General features: G+C 39.8%; 1 protein-coding gene across 12 annotated transcripts in view; it reads left to right on the top strand.

Annotated features, from left to right (window-relative positions):
- CFAP20DC (CFAP20 domain containing) overlaps nt 1–24,543 on the top strand; it is a 246,424-nt gene that overhangs the window by 181,171 nt on the left and 40,710 nt on the right. For 11 of the 12 annotated variants that reach the window (XM_047849396.1, XM_047849393.1, XM_047849404.1 and 8 more), the window contains one exon: nt 3,719–3,780. In XM_047849396.1, the coding sequence (XP_047705352.1) occupies nt 3,719–3,780 (62 nt within the window). Of the gene's footprint in view, nt 1–3,718; nt 3,781–4,594; nt 4,743–24,543 lie in introns of those variants that run through there. The other variant, XM_047849397.1, reaches the window with a different exon arrangement.

Genomic DNA, 24,543 nt, shown 5'->3' with positions numbered 1-24,543 from the left:
AAACTGATATTGGAGTCAGTGTAACACTGAAATGTGTGAGGAGTTCTGTGTTTAGTGACTATGAAAGTCACCCCGTGAAATAAACCGCCCTCGTTCTCAGAGTGTTTTCTATTATATCTTATGTTTGTCCCAAATTTAACAATATGGCAAAACTTACTGTCTTTAATTTTATTTTTTTATTATTTTTTAATGCTTATTTTATTTTTAAATTTTTTTTTCAACGTTTATTTATTTTTGGGACAGAGAGAGACAGAGCATGAACGGGGGAGGGGCAGAGAGAGAGGGAGACACAGAATCGGAAACAGGCTCCAGGCTCCGAGCCATCAGCCCAGAGCCTGACGCGGGGCTCGAACTCACGGACTGCGAGATCATGACCTGGCTGAAGTCGGACGCTTAACCGACTGCGCCACCCAGGCGCCCCAATGTTTATTTTATTTTTAAGGGGGGGGGGAGGGGCAGAGAGAGAGGGAGACACAGAATCCGAAGCACGCACCAGGCTCCAAGCTATCAGCACAGAGCCTGACACGGAGCTCGAACCCATGAACCACGAGTTCATGACCTAAGTCAGATGCTTAGCCAGCTGAGCCACCCACCCAGGCATCCCTGTTTTCTTTAATTTTAAACATAAAGTGACATTTCATTAGGAAAGAAATCACATGAGTTTTATTTACGGTGAGGAAGTAGTCTTAGACGTCAGATACTTATCTCAGACCACTTTTTTTCTTCCTGCCATAAGGTGAACTGAGTTTGTCATTCAACAACGTTGGTATTCACCACTGTAGGTGAACCTGTGAGCTGGAGTAAGCACTACAACCTAATGGTTAAAAGGGTAAACTGTGCTAAACTGGGTTCACATTCTCACTCCACTATTTCCTGGCTGGCATGACCTTGGGTGAACACCCAGTGCCTGAATTTCCTCTTCTTTTGGATAGTCATTAATCCTGTCTGTTTCATAGAATTGCTGCAAGGAACAGAGTATGTGCTCAGTGAATATCAGCTAGTGCTGTTCTTATTGTCATAGTTATTGGTAGGTATTGGTTGCTATTCTTTTGCTGCTTCTTATGGTGTTAATAGCCTGAATATGGCTGAATTCCAAAGCCAAAAAACCAATTTTATTTTTTTAACCTGTGCTTTCATAGAATATTACCTACCTAGAAATAGTGCAAATAGGTTTACTGCTGCATATGTATCGAAACATACCTATTTCCATTTGTGGATGGAGACATGTGGCTTCAGACAGCCCATCACACTTCCCCCATCCCCACCCCATCACATTCAGAGAGCTTTTAGAAACCATTAGGCACTTTCTCATTCATTCTGATTTGGATCTAGGAAAACAAAAAGACCTCACGCTAGTGAAAGCACTGCCCTTTCAAAGCATCAAAGCAAAGTTACGGGAATTGAAATATCTTGGAGGGGCTTTTTAGCTGCATCATTGCCATGATCCCTTCCAGTCCCTGAGTCTGATCATGCAATAGGGAGACATGTACAGAGAAAGGAAATTGAGGCCACCTGGTTTTGGGACCCACCCCAAAACAAAACGTGCTTCCTTCCCAGACGGAGTCACTAGCGTTGGGGGTATAGAAGTCAGTTCATAGCAGTTATGTGTGTAAGTCAGAATGCTCTGCCATGATATGCCATCACTAAATTGAAGTTGGTTATTGAATAAAATATCTAGGGGTGACAACTTGGTAATTCGCTTTCAATACTAAAAGTTAAATTAAGGAATCAGGTATTCAGACCGAGTTCCATCACCCTACAATTATTTTAACTGAATTTTTTTCCTTTACTTTTCTGTCCATTCCCATCAGCAATCTTTACTACTTCAAAACATTTCCACTGGTTATTTTGTTTGTTTGTTTTCTAACACTAAGAAACCACTATTCATGGGAATCTTTTGTTGACTGTGTTCTTTTTCACTCCTTGTATCACTGGATCAGTTTTTTTATATAGACAGGAGCAGATGTGGAAAGGGTCAGTCTGTGTAGTCTTAAGTGAGAGCTAAGTCACAAACAAGATAGGACTCTGTAGCTGTTTCTATTCTCCAGAGGGTGGAGTAAGTCATTTGGAATAAGGGGGTTGGAGACAGGTGTAAATAGAATTAATGGTATAAAATTGAGAAGATGGAAATTTGCTGAATATCAGCACTGTGGTACTTAGAGAGTTATGGAAAGGCCTCTGGAAGTGAATCAGGGGAGGCCCATTCACTGGAGGCCGAGTACATCTGAAATACTGGACGAATACCAATGAACAGATTATCAAGAGTATTTCTGCAACCATGTGAGATGCTCTAGAGAATCCGTTAGGCCCTTTGCTTGCTAATTCCTTTCTCTGCTGTGAAATAATAAAGCCTAAATCATAAAACTAAATTTCACTTGCAAATTGCTGGAAGTCTTATTTCTCCAGTGAGATCAAATATGTCTTATGACATGTTTTTCCTTCCACTGTTTTCCCAGCTGTTGTTTCTTATTACTGAGATGGTGATGCATTGATATCGGTTCAATTACCAAAGTATCTGAGTGCATTTAAATTCATGGTGCATCACAGAGAGTCAGGCTAAGTGACTGTGATTATCAGACAGGGTGTTTGATTTAAATTAAAGGAACACTTCCAAGAGATTATTTATAGAGGGAGACAGTTTACTCCAAAGAATTCCCATGACCCACATCTTTAATATTTTAGGACCCGTTAAAATAAGAAGTATGTGGAAAATAAGGAATATGAGCTCTGTATGTACAGACACCATTGCCATACCGTTTCCCTCAGTTGGAGTCAGCCCTGTGGGGCCACATTATGGGTGAAAAAGGCTTAACCACCAACGCTGTTGGGTAAGGAAGTAATGGAGATCCTCTAAATGCAATTCAAAAATATATACCAAATTCCAGCTTGTAATAAAATGAGAATGTTAAAAAATGTTTTTTGTATTAGAAGTACATGGTTGTTAACCACATGAGAAAAATACTGCAAGCTGATGTTCAAAAAGAGATATAGTGGAATTGTCTCCCTTTATAGAACCAAGGAAAAACATCAAATTCCATTGGAGGCAAAAGTTTAAGGCTTATTTGGGGATGTGGTAGTTTAGTGGTGCTTTGAAATAGTAACTTAAATGTTTTTTGTGGAGGGAAAAGTTGAGATTTCATATTTTTCTTAGGTATTGGCACCGTTTTGTTTTTTGGGTTTTTTTTTCCACTTTACTGATTAGTGCTTGAGGTTTTATTATGCACTTGGGGAAAATGACCACCTTGACCTAAGATTTACATGTGTAATTCCATTAGTGAACATTCAGGCTATCCTTGCAAACTTGATAACATTGAGATATAAATATATATTCCCTATCTCTGGGTCTCTGAGTTATTGCTGATACTTACTGTGCAACATTAGCTCCATGAAATATCTTCTATTTTACTGTAGCTGGAAATATCAATGAATGTTAACAGCGTAAAAATTCCACAGGGAGGAAGATTCCACATGTGAATTTTACACCATAGATGCGATCTAGTGCAGTGACTGGCCATTAAAATAACATGTGTTTTTCTCATGTGTACCACCGTGTTATTTGCTGGATCTCCCAAAACAGCCTTTGAGTCTTCTGTAAAATAAACAGCCCCTCCTTGCAGATCGTCCCTCAGGAAAAAATGACAGCACTGAGAGTGCATGTGAAAGTATATGTAAAGAACACAACACTTATTAGCACCTCACAAGTGTTTTTCTTTTACAGCCCGTCAACCAGGGTCATCATTATCAGCAAGAAATGAATCCACCTTCTCCTTCTAATCCCCGGTAAGAATCATTAATAAGCTAAGTGTCCTTTAAAAAAAATTATTTAAAAGATTGTGCAGGGTGCCTGTGTGGCTCAGTCGGTTCGGCATCCGACTTCAGCTCAGGTCATGATCTCACAGCTCATGGATTCAAGCCCCACATCAGACTCTGTGCTGATAGAGCCTGAGCCTGCTTCAAATTATGGGTCTCCCTCTCTCTCTGCCCCTCCCCTGCTTGTTCTCTCTCTCTCTCTCAAAAATAAGTAAACACTAAAAAAATGTTTTTTAAAGATTGTGCATTTTTCTTGTTTTCCCAAAATTGTTTTCCAAAACTTCCAAAGAACTTCCAAATTTCTTTTCCTTAGGAGTCTAAGTTCAATCTACTTTTTGTTATTGAGAATGTGGTGTGATGGTTAACAGTCTACCTGGGTTTAAGTGACACCTCTGTCTTTTACTAGCTGTAAGATTTTTGAGCAAGCCATTTAACTCAAGGTCACCCAGGCATAATAATTACTCCATACTCTTGGGATAATCATATGAACGAATACATGAAAAATTCATAGCACAGTTTTCGGCACACAGTGAACTCTCTTTAAGTGTTAATTTATTTCGTATTATTCTATTTGCATAGATACTTGATTTTAATTGGTATGTAATGTTTAGTACATTTTAGGCATGAATTTTTTTGTATTATCTGGTCCCTTTAAATTTATCAAGATAGCTTATATCAGTTCAAAGGCCATTCTCTTGTTTTCAAATTTCAAAAGCTAATAATCTCAAAACTATTTCATTATTTCAAAAATGTCATTGACATTATGCATCATTTGTCAATATAGAAAAACCTCATTATTGGGGCATCTGGTGTCTCCGTTGGTTGAGCGTCCAATTCTTGAGCTCCGCTTACGTCATGATCTCATGGTTGGTGGGATCAAGCCCCACGGCAGATTCTGAGGTGATATCGTTGAGCCTACTTGGTATCCTCTCTGTCTCCCTCTCTCTCTCTCTGCCCCTCTTCCCTGCTCATGCTCACACATGCACATCTCTCTCTCTCTCTTTCTCTCTCTCTCTCTTTCTCAAAACCTATTATTTTAGGCTCACTAAAGCAAGCAAATCTGAATTTGTGTTTTGAAATATATGTAGTATTAAGTGATTTTCTAAACTAAAAAAAATTTATCAGTACAAATCCTTATCACTTTATCACTATTTATTAAATATTAGGGATTTATTGAAAGTCAGTCTATCTTGAGCTCTACCCACAGGATCTTGGTTATTATAACGAATCTCATTATCAAGCCCTCTCACCTATACTGTAAGAGGTCCCATCGCCATGGAATGGACCAAAACACCAGTGATAGTATGGTAGCTCTGGCTCTAAAGTGTAAAGTTTATTTCAGAGTATCTGAATTAAGACTCATTGGTTGAACATATCAAAAACAACTTAGCTAGTATTAAAAGAGAGACAGACTAAGACAGAGAAAGGGAGGATTTTTCAAGTAAGAATACAGGGCTGTCTCCTGGAACCCAAGGGCAGCCAGGCCTCAGGAAGGGTATGGTGCTGGAACACTGAGAGGCAGCCAGGCATTTCCTCACTCCATCTCTGCTTGCTTCTTCCTGTCTGTTCCATTCTGGTCTCAAAGCACCAGCTTTCTCTGTTTCCAGTCACATAGGGCTGTCTGACAGCTCTTGAGTTTATGTATTACAGTTCAAAGTACGGTTCAAAGTACACGCCCAGCCTGACAATTCCTACTTTCCAGGAGAGAGAATGTGATTGGCCTAGCTTGGGCCAAGTATCCACTGTTGGTCCAATCAGCAATGAACAGCCAACCAAGCCATGTAAAACTGACAGGAGACCACCTACATGGTTTATAGGACTTTTAATGGGGCCCAGAATATTATGACATAGGCAGAGTAAATGTTCTTCATTAGTAATCACTTCTCAGTGTTGCTGGTCTATACACATGATCTAGTCATTCTCTCATGTTATCTAGTAGGGGGAATTGCCACTATCATAAGTAGATATAATACAGAGTTCAAAATTGAGGTCGTAATTTCAGTGTATATAAAAAGATGTTTTAACATTCTGAAAATCAGTTGGCTCTTGACATGTAAAATGTGTCTCTTACAATCCTTCAGCTCATAAACATTTTATCTGTGTATGAGTAAACTTTTAAGGTAACTGGAAATCCAATGTCAATCCAAATTATAAGTAGTCAGAATTTATAAATCTGAACAAATGAAAAGTGAGACTAAGGTGTGTTAGGAAGTGGAGGCTTTTGTTTCCATAAAAGGAGAAGGAGGACCTCTCATCCTAAATCTGCTATTAACCCAGCATATGATCTCAGACAAGCCTCCCAACCCGCTCAGACCTCACCAATAATATGAACATGTATTTAAAAGAAAGAATTTGAGTTACATGCTCTCTTAGGTCACTTCCAGGTTCCTGATTCTGTGGCTTTGATGAGATTCATTATAGACTTTACGTAAGAAACCCAGTTCTACCATCAGAGAGACACGGCCCTATATAGAAAATACATCTCATAATGTTGGATTAATTTGTGTTTAGATGTAGTAATATATAACCTTAAACATCTCTTTTAATATTTGATTCCCAAAGATATAATATAGGAAAATTCACCAACCTAACATACAGCGTATTTTATTTAGCCAATTAAATGTTCATTCACTTAGGGAAAATTAATTTACATTTTTACATAATAAAATAAAAAGCCAAAATCCAAAGCAAAAAGTAAAATGCTGCCAACCCCATTTGCCAGCAGGTTATCCAACAGTTTTCTAGAAAATTATTGTTTAGTTGTTCAAAAAACTTGCAGATTACATGGTTTGGCTCTTGGCTCCATAAATCCATCAGCTTGGAAGAATTGGCAGAAAGACATTATTGGACCATAAATAAAGACAATGATAAAATTATAAGGTCAGCATAGATGATCATATAAAAATGGGATAAATTGAATCCTGTAATACATGTAATTTAACTTAAAATAGAAAACTATGAGTCTTTTAAGGTTTGTATTTGCTACATTTCTTACAAATAGATCTCACACCTAGACCCTAAACACAAAACTTTAAAATTAAACTTTAAATTTAAATGATACTGATAATGAAGATGGAAAAAAAAAATGTAAGAAATGAAAAGACAAGTTTCCAAGTCTTCCCCTTGGATAAACAAGCACCTAACCTGAATCCCAGATTGAAAGTTCTGCCTACAAAGCCTCTAAACAACACACAAGAGGCAAGTAGTCTCTTCATTTCCTGAATTAAATGCAGTTGTGGTCAGAGTAATGCAAACATGATGGGGAAGGGGACATATATGGATGCAGGTGCATCGAGAGAGCATGCGGGTGCCCTGTGGGACGGGAAGTGGCCACACCAGCTTCAGTGACCTGTCTGCAGCTACTCCAGAGACCTAAGAACCTAAGATTTGTACCCACACTCATTCTCATACCCATACTTGTACCCGCGCACATACATATATTTAGAGAGTCAGTTTCCAATTAGCTTAATTAATGTAACAGAACAATCAATATCTCCAAAGTCTTTCATTTACATTTTGCTCTGGGAACATTCTTATCTCTGCAACATAACTACCTTCTTAGTTTTATGTGCTTCTGATTAAGGTTAAAGATAGCATGCAGTCCACAAAGCAGACAAATTTGGGTTTTGAAGAGTTGACTCTAGGATGCCAATAGCTAAAACACTACATATATTCATAGATTGTTTTCCTCAGAGTATAAGAATCTACTTGCACTCACAGGGCAATGCTTGACATTGGATGGAGTGGGGATACAATGGTAATCATTTCCTGAGAAATTCACAGTCTAGGAATTGAAATACACATGGTTCACCTCATCCTATCCCCTTGTGTCTAGATTTTCCTAAAGGCAGCATCTCAGATTCTGGGGCCCTCGCCCCCAGTGTCCACCCACACTGCCGTTTGAGACCGTGACAGCCTCTACGACAAGGTGCAGACATAGCTAACATAATCCAATACAGTTTAGAGGCATGTTGGGTAGGAGGAAACAATTTCACAGTTCATTCATGTTGAGAAATGTTTCCTAGCATGTAAACTTACCTGCTACCAAACGAATGCTGTTTGCAGCCTTAAGTCATTTATTGTAAAATGCCATCTATTGGTTTGTGGGGTTTACAGCTGTCCCTCAGGCACATCCATTTATGTGTTTATGTAGATTCTTCAGAACAGTTTGAGATATTTTTGTTCAGAAATGGGTTTTATAAAATAAGCTGTGATTATATTCTGGTTGTCTGTTCATGTGGATGGAGTCGATAACCAGTCTTCCATTTCAAATGATGATTATACTTGGTATGTTTACAACTCATTGGAAAATGAGGGGGAGGAGGGAAGGTAGTCAAAGGCTCTGTAAGGTTCTCAATGTTTATAGAAATAAACAGTTTAGAAAATAATTCCTGAATGCCCAAACAGTAATGAATGGCATGGTCTTCTGAAGTGTTTGCTTTATGATTTATCGCCTATCTGTAGTTTTTTTTTTTTTAAATGTCACTGCCGATTGTGTTAAGGCTTGAATCCTTTGCAGCTTTGCCACATGTTTGTGTAATATAAACATACTTATAACTATAATTAGATGATAAAGCCCTGCGGACTTTGACAAATGATTAATAACCACTGACCGCAGTTCACGCTGGCTCAGCCAGCCTGACTGAGGCAAGCTGGCCTGTCATCGTAACCTACAAGTACTACTCTGGACCGATCGCAGTGGCTTCATTTTTCTTTTCTCTCCAGTTGTCAGGACTCACGTCTGATATGCTGCTCTGTTGCTTAAGCCTTTTTTCCCCACCAACACAAAAGAGAGAAAATGTATAAATGAATAAAATTAAATACAGAACTTGCATGCCATGTTTCTCCTCAAATGATTAAGTTTGAATCATTTTAAAACAAGTAAGTCGGATTTTTAGCAAATGTTTCTCCTTCAGACCAAAACACAACAAAGGATTTCCTGATTAGCTGTGCAGTTTCTCTAAACTAGTTGTGTTAACCGTTGTTTTCGATTATCTGCATTTTTGCATTACATCTTAAGGATCCGTGGATAAAACCAAAGGCACCAGTTTTTAGTTGCATCCTTTCTCTTGTTAGCTTCAGAAAACCTGTCCGTATCAGCGACTCTCATTTCATACCCCCATCCCCAGAAATTCACACCCGCTCATCTGAGGACAGAGATTCTGGGTCCTCAGAGCCCCCAGACTGGTTGAAGCTCCTTGACCGTCATTGCTGTTGGAGCTCCAAATTCCCTGAGGGCAGGATGGCATCATGTTCTCTCTCCTGGTGCTGTTCAGCCGGACTGGCTTGAGTAGGAGCTCCATCAGGATTTGAGCTGAGGGAAGCAGAGTAGAAGTATGCCCAGATAACACTGAGAAATGAAAATCTTCATCCTGAATGTTAACAAGTTAAATGTCAAATTTTTTCCCTACATCTTGGCAAGAATTACCCTTTCCTCTCCTGAAAATAGGATGACAGTGGTATTACTTTATTCATAAGCAGGATAACACTGTGTTTTTAGGAGAGGTTCTTCTTTGGATAGAGTTTAAATCTAATTTCCATGCGTGTTCCACTCCCTGCTGACCAGAGATCCCTAGACACTGATAACCGTTAGAAAGGCCCTAATCTTTAATATGTGGTATACTAGGTATTATTTATACAAGCTATTTAATAATAGCTTCCAATGCCTTCCATATTCTAATGACTCTGAAAGTTATATGTCCAGCCCTCACCCTCCCGTGAATTCCAGATTCATCTATCCAAGCTGCCAACTTAACAGATATCCACTTGGATCTCTAGCACATACCTCGAATCCAAGCATTGGTTTTCTCTCCCTCTACACATCTTTTTTTTTTCTTCCCCATCTCAGAAAATGCACCATCATCCCCCTTTTATTCAAGGCAGAAACCGAGAGTGCTCCCTGCTTCCTCACCCTGACCCACTCCATGTCCTTCCCCAGCAGGTTTCCTGGTGATCCCTCCACCAAAGTGACACCAGATCCAGCTGCTCTCTCCACTGCTGCAATCCCAGCTCCCATTCCCCTCACCCCTTACCTGGACAAATGCCATGGCTTTGCACCTGATTTCTGTGCTCCTTCAGCCCCTACACTCTGTCCCCAATCAGCAGCCAGAATAGTGGCATCACATCTAAACTTGAGCCAAGCATGGCCTCATGCAAAACCTCCCAAACGTTGCCCACTGCTCTTAGGATCAGATCGTGCTCCCCACCCTCAGTGCCCACCACCCAGACCATGTCTCATACCCCTGTGAACCGTGTTCACTGTGTATCAAACACCATGGCCATGTCCCTTTTTCCTGGACACTCCAGGCTTGCTTCCACTTGAAGAGATTTGCATGAGATGGCCCCTCTGCTTGGAGTTCCCTTACGCTAGAAAAGACCCTAGATAGCGTCTTCTTTCTGTCATTCAGGGCTCCATCTAAATGCCATCACCTCAGAGAGGTCCTTCCTTAGCAGCCAACCTAAAATAGCCCCTGTCCTGTCAGCCTCATGACATCATCTTTTTTGTTTTTGTTTTTACCACAGTGCTCCTCACCACCTGGTATCTTCTTGCTTGTTTGCCTGTTGTCTACACACACACACACACACACACACACACACACCCCTCCAGAATACACTGGAATGTAAAGTGCTTGGGTCTGGGGACTTTATCTCTCCTGCTCACTATATCCCTGGCTCGTCAAACAGTGCCAAGCACAGAGGAGACGCTCAAGAAATATGTATTGAATCTCACAAGAATGAATTTCCCCATCTCCCTACACCAGCTGCCTCACCATGGATTGAACTACTAGCTGGAACCCAGAAAGAAACACCTACATACTTTCCTCCCTTGAGGGCCAGTGGGAGCTGGCCCTGTTCTTACATGTAGCAAATGAAATCTCATGAAATTATTTTAGATGAGCCCTTAGAAGATAGCCACAATCTAAAGTCTCCAATAAAGTATCATTTTAAACCTTTCAACAGAGACAGTTTTCTGAAATTGAACTCCTGTGTTTTTTTTCTGTATTCTTATTGGAAATTGCTCATCTGTATTTGCCTACACAAATACAGATTTTGTGGAGCCAGGTGCCACTTGCCAGAAATGTGCTTGGGTTGCCCCTGCTGCAGAAGATGTGCCTAATCCTCACCAGGCCAGCTGAATCTAGACACGTATGTGGAAAAGAAGCAAAAAGGTACATAGAGAAACAGACAGAGGACTTGAGCTTATGGAGCTTGTGCCCTTTAAATTCAAGGGACTCCTGCCCTTCCGGCTCCCCAAGAGGTTTTCAGTCCACTGGTTGAAGCTTTACAACAGACTTTAAAAACACATGATACAGGGGCGCTTGGGTGGCTCAGTCAGTTGAGCAACTGACTTCGGCTCAGGTCATGATCTCACAGATTTGTGAGTTCAAGCCCCGCATCAGGCTCTGTGCTGACAGCTCAGAGCCTGGAGTCTACTTCAGATTCTGTGCCTCCATCTCTCTCTGCCCCTCCTCTACTCTTGCTGTCTCTCAATCTCTCTCTGTCTCTCTCTCTCTCAAAAATAAATAAAAATAAAATGAAAAAAACACATGATACAAAGAGACCCAGCTGGGCCCCTGCCCTCCTTGGTCTACAGCAAAGGCCCAGCTCGGAGTGGCCCTACCCTGGAGAACAGTCCAGCTAAAGGCACTGATAGTAAGCCAAATCCCTTGAGAATCATCTTGCTTCTCGCCTTTGACCTCTCTGCCCCTAGCACCACTCCTAGGCACAACTTCGGGGATACCCTTCCCGTTGGGTTCCAGCAGTTCACTAACAGAGCTGGGCAGCTGGTGGTCCACTGCCCCATCACTTCTCCTTCCTCCTCCCTTGGCACATGCCCAACCCACTTTGAGTCTGGCTCTATTATTATCCTACCAGAGCCTGTTAGCTCAGATTGCACACCTGCTCCCATCACCCTGTCCCAGGCCCTAACTGGCTGGCACCCCTGCACACCTGAACAATACTTTTCTTTCTTCACTTGGCTCTGCTTGCTCATTCTGGCCCTGCCTGCCTGGGCATCTGCCGACCCCATTCTTCAGTTTCTCAGTTGAAATGTCTGCCTGCTCTCAGACCAGATCTCTCTTGGGCCCACGGGACTTGGCATTTCAACCTGAGTTCACTTGTACTCCATGAGAGAATCTTAAGCCATGAGGGCTGGGGAAATACTCATCAGCATTTTAGTAATTGTTGTATTTTCCAAAATTGCAAACTCAAGAAACCCATTTCCGTAAGAGTCTAGAACAACAAATTGCATCTTCCACCCCTCACCTCCCCAAATTAATCCTGAAGTGATGGATCCCTGAAGACTCTTAGCATTTTTAACTAGCAGAATGAAGAACTCCTGCGGTCACCCAGGCCTCCCCAGTCACTGTTATCCATCCGGATGATGAACTCAGATTACCTTTGGCCCAGGGTCCAATGTAAAGAAGGTAATTACCAAAGCAATTATTTACCATTCTAACATGTTACCGTTTCAACTTTTAATTAAAAGATTCAGCTTTCCCTTCTAGAGTAATGAGCACTTTTAAAAAGTCGAAGTACTGGGGCGCCTGGGTGGCGCAGTCGGTTAAGCGTCCGACTTCAGCCAGGTCACGATCTCGCGGTCCGTGAGTTCGAGCCCCGCGTCAGGCTCTGGGCTGATGGCTCAGAGCCTGGAGCCTGTTTCCGATTCTGTGTCTCCCTCTCTCTCTGCCCCTCCCCTGCTCATGCTCTGTCTCTCTCTGTCCCAAAAATAAATAAACGTTGAAAAAAAAAATTTTTTTAAATAAAAAATAAAATAAAAAGTCGAAGTACTAATTCCAGTTTGTAACATTCACCTCTCTTCTGTCTGAGGGGGAAGGGAGGGGATTGTAGGCTGAGGTCCAGGGTAATGACATGAACCGAAGAAATGGAAGACCGTAATTATGGTTAAATGGCCATAGCCCGTCACATCCATAGACTCACTGTCTCATCATTCATCTTGCAACCCAGTGCAGAATACTCTCCTTGTTATTTAAACAAGGAACCCTACTACAGTAGGAGAGGACTGAAAGCATGCACAGTTCAGACCTTCAGCAACATTCACGTGCACCTACTATGTGCACAGTGCCTTGGAGAGGCGATTTTCTCGTGCCCTCCATGAAGTCATGGCCCCCCAGCGCTGCATGTCCTCGAAGCGGGGTGTGAATGTTTTATGTGTGGGGGTGAGCCCCTAGCCTGTCATGGAGAAGTCACAGCTCTTCCAAACCTGCACCTACTCACAAACTGTTTTTGTTGGCAGTGGGTTCTATTTCTTCCCAGTAATTATTTTGTTTCACTTGTTAATGAAAAACATTACACTTTGAAATTGATTAATGTTAAAACACACACATTTTCACTCTAACAATATATTATGTTTACCCGAGTTTACAGCTTCATATTTTGCTGTTCATTACCACATAAAAACTCACTCAGTATGATAAATACCACATGAGTCAAACGTCCGTCCCATTCAAAATGACTTAAAGGAGAAAAGGCAAACAACGTTCAGCTGATTTGATTGAATTAACACTAACATTATTGTTCTATTGACTCTTTCTTGTCCATTGATTTTTAAAAGCCTTTCGCTCCCTTGCCATCCATTAAGACAAATCAGATGCAATTTGGTGCTCAGGACAAGAAAGTGCTGTTGGGTGTTGGATGAAAACGCATGGAAAAAAAATTATGTCTGTGCTGAAACAGAACCTATTAGAAGGCTACTGCTCATATTTTGCTGTAAACATCTTCCTTGCTTTTGACTTTTGAGGTTAACAGTAGTGACCTTTGTTTTAGTGTGTGAATGCTTGTATCAGTAACAAGTGAAGCCGAAGGGTGATTTGTAGAGGATGTACTTTATCTCTTATTTAAAGATGAAACTAGGGGCGCCTGGGTGGCGCAGTCGGTTAAGCGTCCGACTTCAGCCAGGTCACGATCTCGCGGTCCGTGGGTTCGAGCCCCGCATTGGGCTCTGGGCTGATGGCTCAGAGCCTGGAGCCTGTTTCCGATTCTGTGTCTCCCTCTCTCTCTGCCCCTCCCTGTCTCCCCTGCCCCTCCCCTGCTCTGTCTCTCTCTGTCCCAAAAATAAATAAACGTTGAAAAAAAAAAAATTTTTTTAAAGATGAAACTAGCTGGAATTTTACATATTCGCCTATTTTTCAGTCCTTAAGTCACTCTATTTGCAGAATTTATAGGGTAATAAGCAACTGAACCAAAGCAAGGGAAAAGGGGAGCATAGCATTATTTTGTTGAATTAATAGGGAACAGTTTTGAAACAGCAGAACCGTTTGTATTATCAAAATAGCAATGAGCAAGAAACCTGAGATCTGGCCTGGTCTGAGGTCAGTCAAAGTCATGATAAAAAGTGAAGGTTTCAGCTTAAATAAAATCACAATGTGGCCTTCAAGTAAATGCTGGTGTTTATGCTAATGAAGGCCTGTCTTTTGCCGGGAGAAATTCATCCCTTAACTACTAAATGAATGTCAGTTTCTTTCTTTTTTTTTTTTTTTTTTTTTTGTAAATGATATATATTTTTTTCTTTATGCCTAGGGGTGAGGCTCAAAGGTGAAAATCTATTTGTTGTCCACTAGCACTGGAAGAAAATTCCACTATGGTCAGTGTTTTCATGTGGAGAAGGGTACACTTACCTTGTGTTTACCATTTGCCCTCATCTGACCTCTTTAACACTTTTATTGAAACCTGAGATTGCCTTCATTTTGGAAACACTATTAACTCCCATTAAGAGTCCAGAAAAGTTGTAGTTTCTCCTGTTGGAGTAATGGAAGAAATGGGAAACACACAAGAACAACCACCCATGTGACATGCTGTAAATTTGCTTGTGATTTTCTAAATTTCAGTGCTAGCAAAAAAGCAAGTCGCAGCAAGGCATACAGTAAATGAAGATATTATGTATTAGAGAAGGGAATGAATCTGTCACTTTGACGGATTGTGAGGCGAAGAGCAGATTAACAGATTACTCATAGTCAGAAGGCAGCTCAGTGTGAAAAATGTGCAGGAAATGATAAGTGCGGGTTTGTGCTGATTTAATGATATTTTTAAACTACAATAACACTCTGGTAGTATAATATAATAAAGCACTTTGCTTGCATTTTTAAATCATCAACATATTTCCAGTTTGACCTTAAAAACATTTTGGACCATTCTCTATTAAAATATGTAGCTTTCAAAATTAGAAAAAGGTACCATCTGAAATATCACGGCAATGACCTTACAGGAAATTGCCTTTTAAAACCAGTACTTTCCTAAACTAGCATTTGTAATACAAATTTTAATTACGTTTTTAAGTACACAAACACCACTCTTACTTTTTTCTTTGGGCATTTGAATCACTTACAACAAGAAATTGTTATCTCCTTAACAACCGTTTCCAGTGAAATGCTTCATAGATGCCACTGATTTGTCTTCATATTTTCTTTGCAGGTTTTTAGTTCTGTTGTTGAGATCACAGAGGGCTTACAGATAGCGGGTAAAAGTTGTTCAGATTTAAGTTGAGTACTCTGAGTCATAGCAAAAAATAAGATGAGTTATTTGTTTTATTTTATATTATTATAGATATTTACCAGAAAGCAAAACATTTTTAAGAGATTTGCATTTTTATATAAATCAAATTGGGACCTGAGGAGCACACGTTTAGTTAATATGACAATGATGGACCGGCATGGCCAAGAATTTTCAGAATAACATATCTATAATGCATTTAAATGATTTTTATTCTAACATCTTAATATTCAAAACCTAATGTCAGGCTTGAACTGCTTCTTATCTTCTCTCAGTTCACCAGTGATGGCTTGACATAGTTAGGTACAGTGAAACTTGTAAGAGAGTAAATAAACTATTACATTTTCTGCCCAAGCACTTGTATCTAACCCAAGTACAAAAATGAGCATACTCACATGGCATGCCAAGGGCTTGAATCCCAGATGTGATTATGGTTCGAATTATGTTTTACATATACAGTGAAGACTTCTACCAGAATTCAGCATGTTTTGTACATTTCCCCTCTTCTAATATATTAATACTCTCAACCTGGAGTAAGTAATCAAGCCAATGTAGAGAGATAGTCAATATTCTTCTTGGTAGAAACTCTGAAATGTATGAGACAAAGGCAGTTTGCATGTTTACTGTCTGCATCAGTGACTAACACACTTTGCCAGCTATTGCCCCATCTCCCAGTGCCAAGCACATTGTTGGACTGTATTTCAAGTCCACTTGGTTTGGAATGGAGCCAACTAACCAAACAGTTCTAACCAATGTATGGTGGACAAAATGGCCCATATGGTTGCCTGGCTGGAATATTTGATTGTAGGTGTAAGATCCTGAGGAGTTCTTTTTCCCTCTGGCACTTACCAGCAACATTCAAGATGGTGGTTATTCATGTCAGCCTGGTCGCTGAATGACTTTGATAAACAGTTCCCCTGCTCATCTGTTTATGGACACTTGGCATGAGCAAGAAACAAACCTTTGTTGTTTTTAAGCCACTGAGATTTGGGGGTTGTTTGTTACCAAGCATAACAGCCTTATTCTATCTGACACAATTACTAGCTTTGACATTGAATATATTTTGTCATAGGAAATATGGTGCTTCATATACTTTCACATTTGAAGGTTTAGGAATTGGTTAAAATTGTTGAGGTCAGTATGGGATTCATTGGCATATAGTAGAATAAGTGGTTTTAGGAAGTGATGTGGTGCATTGGTTAAAAGCACCGTCTCTGGAATAAAAATGCTAGATTTGTATTCTTGTGAAATTACTTCTCTAAGCCTCAATTAAATTATCTAAAAAATAGGGGTTGGATTTTACTACCTACCTTACAGTGTTATTATAAAGATTAAATGAAATGTATGTGAAAGTGTTCTGCACAGGGCCTGGTATGTGTGTTTTCATTAAATGGTAAAAAGGGATGATAGTGATGGTAGGGGTGTTGATAGGAATATTAGGAATGTAAAATTTTCAAAAAAAAAAGCTCACACTCTGAGAGAATCTGAGAATCCTAGAGAGTTTGAAGAGATTACAAGGATGATTTAACCCAGTGTCTCTTCAAAAATTTCCTCTGCACGTCTTCACCAGGGAGGCAGGCTCAGTGCAGCATAAGGCAGCTCCTTCCATTACTGAACCAGCCCTTATACTGAGCTGACATGGGTTCCCTATAGCTTCTCCCTCTGGGTCCTAGTTCTCTTTCCAGAACAATAATTTGAGTCATCACACTTTCACATAATACCCCTTGAATTTTGAATATTGCTTTTTGGATGTTCCATTTTCTCCTTCAGTCTCTCATTTCTCCAGCTTCAAGTCTACTTTGCCATTTCCGGTCCTGATATAGTCCTGATATTCCTTTGGACACCTTTGAGTTTATCAGATTGGGATTCTCTAAATTGAACAGGCTAATATGACAGTTCAGACTACAGTTAGACCTTTGACCAGGACATAGTATGTACCAGTGTGGCTCGAATCACATTCATTTTTTTATTACTATCCATACCCCACTAATGGCTTATCTTTGGCTTTTCGGTCACCTGTCACTCTTTCTCCTGGACCATTGCTATAACCTTATAATGTATAAGCTATATATTGTTATCTCTATATATTCACATGTGCTTTTTCACCACAACCCATACCCATTCCCTACAGAGCAACCTTTTCTAAACACAGATCTGACTGTGACACTCCTCTATTAAAACCCTTCAATGGCTTCTCATTGGTCATAGGATAAAGACCAAAATCTTTCAGTGGTCTGCAAGGTCAGGTGACTTGGTGCATGCCTACTGGGCCAACCTTATTTCACATCATTTCCCCTCTGGAGATTTGTGCTTTAACTACATTGGCCTCCTTTCCTCTTCTCAAACCTGCCTACCTCAGGGCCTTTTCACATTGCTGCTCCATCCTAGAATGTTTTCCCCTACCCTGCCTTCCACCTTGCCTGGTTAGTACCTATTCATCCATTAGATTTCCTCTCAAGTACCACTTCCCATAGGGAACCCCCAAGTCCCTATTCATATATTCTCATAGCACCATTTAACTTCACAGTGTTTATTCATTTCTGTGTGATTATCTGATTGATGTTGGTCTCACCCTCCATACTATAAGCTCTAAAGGGCAGGAACTCTACAAAAAAAAAAAAATTGTGCCAGGATCTGACACAAAATGGATCTTGGTAGATAGCTGTGGAATAAATACTGGTATCTGAACCAATATTCTTGACTATCAAGATCATTCTGAATCTCAGTTCTGTCACCCAAACTATTCTCTCTCTCGGCCCAGTGTTTTCCATAAATGTGCAAAGCATGCTGTTTCTGCATGACCTTCATTATAACCTTAGATAGGTCATAGCTGAATGGAAACTACTGGAAGATGAGGGTTGTGTTAATAAGGTTCGTTCTGTAGATTCCTGTCATTGGTGTGTCTGGTGATTGAACTGTACCTTGTACTAGAAAGGGCACCTTGCTCCTGGGAAATTTTATGCCCTTCTTTTTAGGTAGAAAGGGGAAGGTCAGGGAGCGCTTCCTGAATCTACTGTTTCTCAAGTGTCTTCAAAACAATCAATTTGCCAAAGCTGCATATTTTGGTGTGGCATATTCAGAAACTTTACATAATGAATCTAAATTATTTTAATTTACAAACTGTTCCAGAGTATACTTGTGATGCATGATCATTCAATCATAGCATATGATTTCTGGAATATTATGATTCACACTCATGTGCAGCTATCCCCTGTCCTTTGTCCAATGTAGACATTGCCAGTGGACTGCAATCCTCTTGCCCACTGAGCACCACTACAAACTTAAAATCCTTATCTATAACATACTCCAGGCAATACTACCAATCAGAATTAGCATGAGATTTATAATCCATGTGTCTTCTTTGAGCTAGAATTTCTATTATTCATTTAGTCAGTGAGGTTATCAAATAGAATCTATTCCCAGCCCTACATGACACTCCCTAACCCTGGAACTACCACCTTGCTGTATCTCCTACTCTAAAAGTCATCCCTGCTCTTCTGTAAAACCTTACTTGACTGAAGTGAAATTAGGACTGTTCCTTCATCAGAACTCTGAACTCAATTCTCCACATCAACCATGATTAAAATCCTACAACATTAAATAACATGCATGACATACTTTTTAATTAATTAATAGGAGTTCTGCCTCTGGCAATGGCAGACTTGGTTGTGTCACACTGAACTTCCCTCTGAGAACAACCAGAAATGCCAGACAAAATATGAGAATCATCTGATTAAAGCCATTGGAGAGCTTCCAGGGTAGTGAGAATTTATGGGGCCTTGCTCCAGAAGAGAAGGGAAGCAGGAGAGGCAGCCTGCCTGCCCTTGCACTTTTCTCAGGACAAATTCCACTTCAGAAAACAGAAGCTGAGAGGCTGAGGAGCCAAAAATAGCCTCCAACAGCCTCATCGGCTTAAGGGGAAAACTCTGGAGTTTCTGGATCTTTGAAGAGAAGGGCCATAGTAAACCCCAGAGTGCTTCAGGTAAATGATTTACTTCAGGTAAATGAGTTAACCAGATGTAGACCAGCTTTCTGGAGAATTCAAGACACATTTTTTTTTTAAGTTTATTTATTTTTGAACGTGATCGAGAGCGCATGCAAGGCAGGGGCAGAAAGAGAGAAAGAATCCAAAGCAGGCCCTGTGTTGTCAGCACAGAGCCCAGTGAAGGGCTGGATCTCACTAACTGTAAGAACACTATCTGAGCCAAAACCAAGAGTCAGAGGCTTAACCTACTAAGCCACCCACACGCCTCAAGACACATTTATTTTGAATCATCTTAATTGCTGATAGCCCTCTGACCTTATGCTCATTGCCTGCCAGAGGCAAAAGAATCACATCTAGAGGAATAAAACATCAACTAGAACTGTTGTCCAGTTGAAATAGAATGTGAGCCACATGTTTAAAGTTTTCTAGGAAGATTTAAGAATTAAAAGGTAAAATTAATTTGGTTACATTATAACCCAGTATATCCAAAATACTGTAATTTCAGATGTCATTTGGGGGAGGAAGGCATTTTTCTCTACTAACTTAGGTTTGAGTGACTGGTGGGAAGTGAGGGTTGTGAATTTATTGACAGCCTGTTAACTGGAGAAAAGTTTTATATGCATGCATGTGGAAGCATTCTATAAGGAGACACCCCACACCCCCAAACAGCCAAGGGTAAAGTTTTATACATCAGCTTAATAAATGGGGTCAGGCAGGGGTTGGGGCTTCAGTGGGAAAGAATGGAAGGTTCTGATAAGGCTTGTTTATGCAATTTCTTGGAATGTCCAGTTGCTAAAGGTCAGTCACCTCCCTGACTGAAGACTTCCCCAGAATAGGGGGATTAACAGCAGCTGATTCTTGAAAAGCTCTGCTTTAGTCAGATAAAGGAAGTTCAGATGAGATTTCTTTGTGTGTGCTATTTGCCCAAATGTTTACAGCTTAAAGGAGTCTTTATGTCATTCTGGTTGGTTGTTGGTCCCTCCATAATCAGGATAAAACATTGTATTAATGAGATACTTTACATTCTTTTTGTCATATTAAGTGCTTGATATCCAGTGTGTGTTTTCTATTTACTGCCCATCTCAATTCAGATTAGATCCATTTCAAGTGCTGTGTAGCCACTTGTGACTGGTGACTACCATATTGAGCAGTAAAATTCTAGAAAGCAATTTCAAAGAATAACTTCATGGTCTTAAGGTAGGTCTCAAATTTCAGTAACTATAAAGGAAAGTATTGATAATTGGACTATATTAAAATTAGGAACTTAATAAAGAACACTACTCAACAAGGTAAAAAGTTATGTCACAAGAGTGGAAGAAGATATTTGCAACACAAGAAAGGTTCCAGGATAGATATAAGTCTAGAATATATGAAGAACCCCAAATCAGTGAGAAAAAAGAGGCACTCCAAAGAAAACAAAAATGTCCAAAAGGCTTGAACAGACATTTCACAAAAGAAGGTATCCAAATGACCAGTAAACATGAAAGTATACACAGCCATTTTAAAAATCAGAGAAATGCAAATTAAAAGAACACTGATTCTACTACTCCTTATCACAATGGCTAAAATACAGAATATCAATAATTTTGGTGAGGATCTGGAGGACCTAGAACTCTCACACCCTGCTGGTGAGGGAATAAATTGATACAACTACTTGGGAAAACTGTTTGGTAGCATCTACATAAGCTGAACATAACCATACCTTTTTCCCCAAAAGTTACCCTTCTAGAGGTTTGGCCAGTAGAATGCATACATATGTGCACCCAAAAACATGTAAATTGTGGGGACCCACTCAGACCTATAGAGTTGATATAAGGATTATTTTACAGTGAAAGCAGAGGATGCAGAAAGAAATCATATCTCTACTCCCTTTCTCTCACTAAAGCAAGCCTCCAGAAAATACAGCTGCCATTCGGCTGCCTTGAAGACCGAATGCCCATTCCCATTAGCATAAAAAGCCAGACAGAGCCTTCCATACTTTGCCCATTAAACCCACCCCCTTTGGTAAGTTGGCATATACACTTTTATCTCTGGCTATTCAGTGAGTTATTTATTATGAGCAACTCCCGTGTGCACATGGAAATGAACTTTGTCTTTTTTCCTGCTCACCTGGCTATTGTCAGTTCATTTGCAGTTCAACCCCCTGACCAAAGTTGGAAAGGAAAAGTCTTTTCTCTCAACATTAGCACATTCATGATAGCTCCAAATTGTTTACAACCCAATCCCCTTTGATAGTAGAAGGCATAAGTAATTTGTAATATATTTACACAATGGAATACTATTTACTCTCACAAACATGTAATATTCAGGAAAAGAAACTAGACACATAAAGAATACATGTTGGATTCCATTCAGAAAAGATTTAAACATAGGCCAACTAGTTGGTAGTGTTAGAAGTTACCATCTGGGCTACCTTTGGGGAGCAGGAAGTGTAATGATCAGGAGAAGGAGTGAGGGAAGCTTCTATTCTTGGTCCAGGTGGTGATTACAGTCACTTTGGGATCATTCATTGAGTTGTACATTTATTATCTGTGCACTTTTCCATGTGTATATTTCACTTAAATAAAAGGATTGATCGATAAGAACCATTAGTGTAATTCTTAGTCTCATATAGTCAGTTTGCTCCTCCTGGTACTTTAATGTTTCTATATCTTCCTGCCTTTTTAGCAGTTTACCATGTTAAGTTTTCTTTAGAACAAGGACCATATTTAAATTAAATAGAAGCTGGAGTAACACCATAAACAATCATGATGATGATGGTAGCTTGGGGATGTGAAAGAACTATTGTCCTTTCTGGCAAGCCCAGTTTACTCACTAGAATGGTCCAAGCAGCAAAAGAATTCTGATGATTACCTCCCAATGTTTTTAAAATAACATTTTACCATCGTATTTGTTCAAAAGTCCATTTATCACCCATTATCAGCATTCTTTCACAATATTTTTCAATAACCAAAATGTTACAATTAACACACCCCGAAACTTCTGGGAAATAAATCTAGCCAACTAAAGATCCTGTCAACTTTCCCCAGTTCTTTTTTTCTTGTGCAACCAGCCAACATTGGGGAAAAATTAAATTGTCATTCACCTCACAGAGGCTTCTTTTTAGCATATCATTGTTTTATTTGACTACTAAACATAAAAGAATAACCAAACTATGAAAGGAAAATGGAAATCAGTACATAAATATGGCATCTGATAATCTGACACACTTAGTGATGAAAATGATACCCTGTAGGTATTCCTTACAAAAGCCCAGAGATCTGAATTAGAGCATTAAATTAAACTCCACCTACTCTCTCTGCAGCATTGAATCCCATCATTCCGTAGAAATGGTTTAGATGGTTTTATTTTGTATTCTGATTTTAAGGTAATTGTTCTCTAGTTAAAGTTAGAGAAGGTTGCAAAGTTTTCTGCTCTCGATTTGCTAATGACTTAGTTATAATACATTTAACATGTAGTTGTCTTGTAACTCCAGAAAAGGTGTTGTATAAAGTTGCTTAAGAGTGAAAGTTTTTCTGTAATTTCAGACACTAGTAACTACTAACACTGTTACCAAATCTGTCACCTACTGGCTCCATCTCTGTAGCAGGCCCCAAGGGGGGAGAGTTTCCACGGGCTATTATTGCTCCATTTAATCCCTGGGACAACCTGGGTGGTATTCCCATATTCCAGGCAGGAAAAAAGGCACACTTTAACCCAAAGATTGCAAGCCTAAAAGGAAATGTAAGCTCAAATCAAAAACTGTGCAACTTAAGTTTTATGGTATGTTGGTACCCTAAATATGTGTCTAATGTCCAGCTCCATGCTGGATTATTGAGGTATTTTCTGCTGCAGTGGAGGTAGTTATTGCTATTGCTACAGTCCCACCCCTAGCCACTTGTTCATCCAGATACACAGCATAGGAAGATGTTAGCATTCCATGTTGTGACCAGTCAAGCCTTGCTGGGTTTTAGGAAATTGATCCTAGAGTTCAACACCTGGTTCTTGATTTCAGCTCAGGTCATGATCTCATGGTTTGTGAGATCAAGCCCCACATCAGGCTCTATGCTGTCAGCATAGAGCCTGCTTGGGATTCTCTCCCTCTCTTTCTGCCCCTCCCCTGCTCACTTGTGCACACTCATGCTTGCTCACTCTCTCTCTCTGACTCTGTCTCAAAAATGTATAAATAAATAAAGTCATGGACTTTTCTCTGATTCATTCCTCCCCATTACTCCTTGTAAAGTTCTCTACACATGTAGGAGCTTGAAAATATCTATGGATTCTCAGTGATAGTGACAGGTAAACATGGTTTATTTTTTTAATATAATTTGTTGTCAAATTGGTTTACATACAACACCCAGTGCTCATCCCAATAAGTGCCCTCCTCAATGCCCATCACCCATTTTCCCCTCTCTCCCCCACCCCCTATCAACCCTCAGTTTGTGCTCTGTATTTAAGAGTCTCTTAGTAAACATGGTTTAAATATGAATTTATCTTGTTCATCTGAGAGGCTCGTTATATTAGAAACATCCATCTCTGAGAGATGATCTCAAATCAGCCATCCTGTGGTTCCCATTCTCCCTGTGTGTTTAGGACCAGTCTGTATGAAACAGGTTGGAGTTTTTATGAGGACCTATCACCTTTACTTTGTGCTAGAGCTGTTAACATCAAATAGTCTTTTATTTCATTAATTTTTAATTAATAAAATTATTAAATCTAATTTTACTTTTAGATGTTTAGAATACTTTTTGCTATCTGAAATAATATTCCTTCTGTAGGGGAGGAAAACCTTATTCCCTCTACCCCTTCATGCTCATCTGAAAATTAGAGTGGCAAAAGACAAATAACAAAAGAAAAACAGAGACTTATTAACACCTGCAAAGTGCATACACACAGAAGTTCTCAGTGATGAGTAACTCAAAAGAATGGTTAGAACTTGGGCTCATAAAGCATCTTAAAAAAAAAAGTCTATTTTGTAGAAAAGTGATAAGACAAAGGAATGGGACTTTGAGCTTCTAGAAGTGGCAGATTGTGGAAGGATGAATATATGGTAGGAACCAATGGAAGATAAGAGCAAGTTAGTAAGGTTTGCTATGTAGATTCCTCTTGTGTTGTGTCTGGTAAGAGTCTAGAGTTGTCTCCAATGAGTAAAAACCATCCAACCCTTCCTGGTAGAGAGAGGGGAGACAAAGACTTTTTCTTGTGTCTACTTCTTATCATTGCCTTCAGCTCAAAATAATCCTTATGTCAAAGTGGCACAT

This window comes from Prionailurus viverrinus, chromosome A2, assembly GCF_022837055.1.
Source record: "Prionailurus viverrinus isolate Anna chromosome A2, UM_Priviv_1.0, whole genome shotgun sequence".
Classification (NCBI taxonomy): Eukaryota; Metazoa; Chordata; class Mammalia; order Carnivora; family Felidae; genus Prionailurus; species Prionailurus viverrinus.
This window is presented reverse-complemented; position numbering and strand designations above follow the sequence as displayed.